Source organism: Arachis stenosperma, chromosome 7 (assembly GCF_014773155.1).
Source record: "Arachis stenosperma cultivar V10309 chromosome 7, arast.V10309.gnm1.PFL2, whole genome shotgun sequence".
Lineage (NCBI taxonomy): Eukaryota > Viridiplantae > Streptophyta > Magnoliopsida > Fabales > Fabaceae > Arachis > Arachis stenosperma.
In genome coordinates, this window is record NC_080383.1 from 1,517,092 (window position 1) to 1,521,415 (window position 4,324).

The 4,324-nt window shown below is 40.3% G+C and overlaps 1 protein-coding gene across 1 annotated transcript; it reads right to left on the reverse strand.

The window, feature by feature from the left end:
- Positions 1-503: 503 nt before the first annotated feature.
- LOC130941143 (protein FAR1-RELATED SEQUENCE 9-like) lies at positions 504-1,190 on the reverse strand. Its single transcript, XM_057869543.1, has one exon. The coding sequence runs from the start codon at positions 1,188-1,190 to the stop codon at positions 504-506; it is 687 nt and encodes a 228-aa protein (XP_057725526.1).
- Positions 1,191-4,324: the final 3,134 nt, after the last annotated feature.

Consider the following 4,324-nt stretch of genomic DNA (forward strand, 5'->3'; position numbering starts at 1 on the left):
ACCCGGATTCTTCCACGTCCGACTCAGCAACGGCTTCTCCCACTTTAGGTGGAAGCACTTTCGATGCATCACATCAACCTTAACATAAAGAAACATGTCATTGGTGAATCCAAATAAACCTGAAACCATGTCACCAGTGACTTCAGCAAACATATGCAATTATAAAATAAATTTTTACACAAGTACTTAAAGGCTGCCCTTTGCTAACCGTTACACTGCGTGATATGCAAACGACACCTAACATGGTTGTTATAACATTTACAGAAATACGTAACAGCAACACCCTAAACCCTATTACTACTAACATACACAACTTAGGATTCCTAGTAACTGTGATAAACAAACCTTTGCATTTACTGTTGGTGAGAAATCTTCTGACCCTAAGTCCACTGCCTTCCCATCCTCCTGTGGGTCTGCCTGCATATTGACTCCCCCCTTTTCAGTGCAGTGTCGCTTCGTGTGTCCTGATTTCCAACACATGCTACAACGCCTCTTCCTACCACTCATTTTCTTAACCCGGGAGCCACTTTGGTCTTAACCACCACAGGATCCTTCACACTAGGAGTATCTCTTCCCTTTGCCGACGGACCCTTCTGATCGCATGCAGCCTCGATTTGTTCGCATAAAGCTCGTATGCCACTCATCGCTGTTTTAAACAAACCCGGGCTATGTGTAGCTACGAACGAAAACCACTGTGATGCAGAGTGCAATGCACCCTGACGTAATAGAAACCCCCGCTCACTGCACTCATAAGCTCTTCCTTCACCGTAGTTCTCCAATGATTTAGTGTCCTTACGCCACCTATTAAGCACCAACTTTGATGGAATTTTCCTCGCATGCTCATGCTTCAAAACGAAAAACATGTGTCGACATGGGTAACCCTTTCGCAACCAAAATTGGCAAGGACACTGAACCCTATTCACAACCCTATCGTACAGTAACGTTAGTGGCCTACCCGGAATGCCATAGTCTTCAATTGTGTACACTATAGTCGTGGATCGGCGAACCTTTGTGACAAAGTTAACCCCACCGACACCCACAATTTCCCTCCTCACGTCCAAGAATAACTCTCGTGTGTAAACATTGGCAGCAAAACGCTCGAGTGGGTCCAAGCAAGTCGTGATCACTGGGTTGCCATGAATGGACTTGAAGTGGGCCTCTAACTCGTTATTCCGATACTCTCGTACCATCAACTCAACATTCTGCACCAACTCAAGAAGACTGTGCCTTGAATTAAGAAACTTTTTGACATTTGCATTAATCCCTTCACATCAAGAATTAGGGCGTAACCTGGCACAGAATTTGTCTTTTAAGTACGCATTTGCCCACATTTTCCGCTTATCATAGGTTTCCTTCACCCAAAAACTATCATGAAGTCGGTATTCGACAACAGCTGCGGCCCACTCTGCCTCAAACTCTTCTATATCCATATTTGAGTACAGCCACCTAGTGAAAAGTTGTCTTAAACCTTCATCCTTCACATTCGAAGTCACGTTCTTCTCCACATGCCAAGCACACAGCCTATGTGTGGCCTCCGGAAACACCACCCTGATTGCTGCCCTCATTGAGTCACACCCGTCTGTCACAATCACCGACGGCTTTTTGTTGCACATTACCTCCAATAAATTTTCAAACAACCACGTGTATGACCCAATGCTTTCATCCAACACCAAACCAAACCCAAATATGGTTGTTTGCTTATGATTGTTCGAACCAGAAAAGATAACCAAAGGTCTCCTATACTTGTTTTTCTCGTAAGTCGAATCGAAGGAAAGCACATCACCAAAGTGTTGGTAATCAACCCGGTTCCCACCATCAGCCCAAAACAAGTTCGCTAACATATTGTTGTTCGTCAAATTGTACCTAGCCATGCACATCGGATCCGACACTGCTTTTCCCTCTAAATAAATTATTGCGGCATTAGCGTCTCCATCAACAATCTTCTCCCGCTTTGTCTGCTCGATGTAGTTATAGGCATCATTTTTCGTGAAACCCATTAGAGAATACCCCTCAGCTTGCCCTGCCATATAACCTAGGATCTTCAACGTCGGGACACCGTGTCCCTGCATGCCATTAATCTGTACCTTAGCTGAACAATCAATGTCTCTAAAGCTGTTGATCATATGAACCATCCTATGAGGAGTTAAATCATGGTTGTGATCTAGTATAACTTTTCTAACCCTCCAAATTTCGCTGATACCATCCCATAAGATTGATAGCTTTGCGTCACAGTTTGTGCGCGTCTTCGATCTGTGGTCCCTCTTCCTGTCAAGCCTTTTGTAATATTTGCGCTGCCTCAGCCCTGCTTTGTTACAAAAGAACCTCCTCCTAATCACCCTTCCATTATCATCCTTTCCTGAGTCACCCTTGCGAATACCAAACCCATGGCATTTTGCCGTATCTCTTGTAAAACTCATACGCGGCTTTGTCCATGCAGAACACCTTCCTCATCATATCGGCTTCCGTCAGCATTAGCACATCTCGATATTCAGTGGCTTCTCCTTCCACCCATTCATCACAAGTATCATTTTTACCGTCTCCAATCAGTGTCTCGTTTGTTTCAGTCTGTGTTCCCCCGCTACCATCCTCTTGAATTCCAGCACTTTGGTTAACTCCATCATCCAGTTTAGCCTCCATCCGCACAACTACACCACTAGCACAAATCACCTTTACTTGCTAAAATCAAATGCCGAAGTCAGCATACTCAAAACCCATTAACATCAAGTACACATCGTTCTTTACAACATCAAATAAAACACAATAACTGCACCAAGTAACACAGTTCTCTAGTTTTTTACTGTTGCAATAACAAAATCAAAAATATATTCTGTACAATTTATTAACTAGATAAAAAGAAAACAAACAGAAGAAACTAGACAAACAAAATTCAAATGACTTAAACTTAAAGCAACTCATAAAACAGAAGAAATTGGAAGCAAGTTCTTCATAAACGTAAAGCAAGTTCTTCCTTAATTTATTAAGGTCTACCACATTTTTATGAATCTTATTTTTATTTTTATCTGAATTGAGACCCATTATTCAAATCGATGGGGGAAAACTAATGAGCTTAGATATTAATGAACTCTATCGAAGAGTTATCTATCGGAACAATACTCTTATCGATCTATTAACAACAAGTAGATCTACGCCAAGCGAATTAGTAATGTGCCAGGAGAAATTGGTACAAGAAGCCATGGATACGCTTCTGGATAATGGAATCCGCGGGCAACATATGAGGGATGGTCATAATAAGGTTTACAAATCATTTTCAGATATAATTGAAGGTAAAGAGGGAAGATTTCGCGAAACCCTGCTTGGAAAAAGGGTTGATTATTCGGGGCGTTCTGTTATTGTAGTAGGACCGTCTGTCAGAGAAAAAAAAAACGATTGGCTCTTGTAGGATTCCCAAGAAATTCTTTGATTTCTTCCGGAAGCAGATGAATATCCCTCTTTGGTGTCAGTGAGATAAGAGATGTCATTTCTAGTCTATCTCTTTCTATTTCTATATCCATTAAGGCACGTCCCGCTCGTTCAACTCGAAACAATCCAATTAGCTTGGTGGGTGAAAAAATATTAGACATTCCATCTTCTGAAAACAATACTTTTGATGTTATTTGGCGTACGATAATCTCAATATGTCTATTATGTATATGCACTCCTTGGGATCGATAAATCTTTTAGATTTTATTAACCAAAGAAATTCAACTTTGGACAATAGTTAGCTCAGTACAAAGAAAGAATCCCCAAGGAATGCCGAGAATTTTGGTTATATGTTCGTTCCAAGCGTCAACTCTCTTCCCTAGGTTAATCGATATTAAATCAATCGAACGAACTTCTAATACCTGTTCCACTTTTGGAAGACCTTGGGTTCCATCACCTGATCTCGATTTTTCATATATAAATGTTACTAATATATCTCTTTTTTTTAGTTTGTGTTCATGGATATAAATTTACACATACTTGTATTTTCATTTTTGAATTCAATTGAAATTTCTATTTCAACGCATCCTACTCTTATAACTTGTACACATCAACACAACCATGAAAATCACAATGGTCTTCCATCCAAATAGATCAACATGCTTGAAAACTAAGACGAGAATACTATTGTTACAAAACCCCTTGTAAAGTTCATAAGCATATACTATATATGCGTACAATCATAGGTACATATATGTTTGTGACAAAGTCTCATCACTGCTTAAAAGGATAGCTTAGAAGCATGTCTACACATATGCACGCCCTATGCGTTCACATGTGTAACAACACTAATTTAAATTACAGGATTACATTAAAGTTTACACATGATTAGATTAAATTAAAC

Bases quoted from the DNA above. Each gene is read 5' to 3' on its own strand.
- LOC130941143 (XM_057869543.1), bottom strand. From the start codon at position 1,190: ATGGTACGAGAGTATCGGAATAACGAGTTAGAGGCCCACTTCAAGTCC.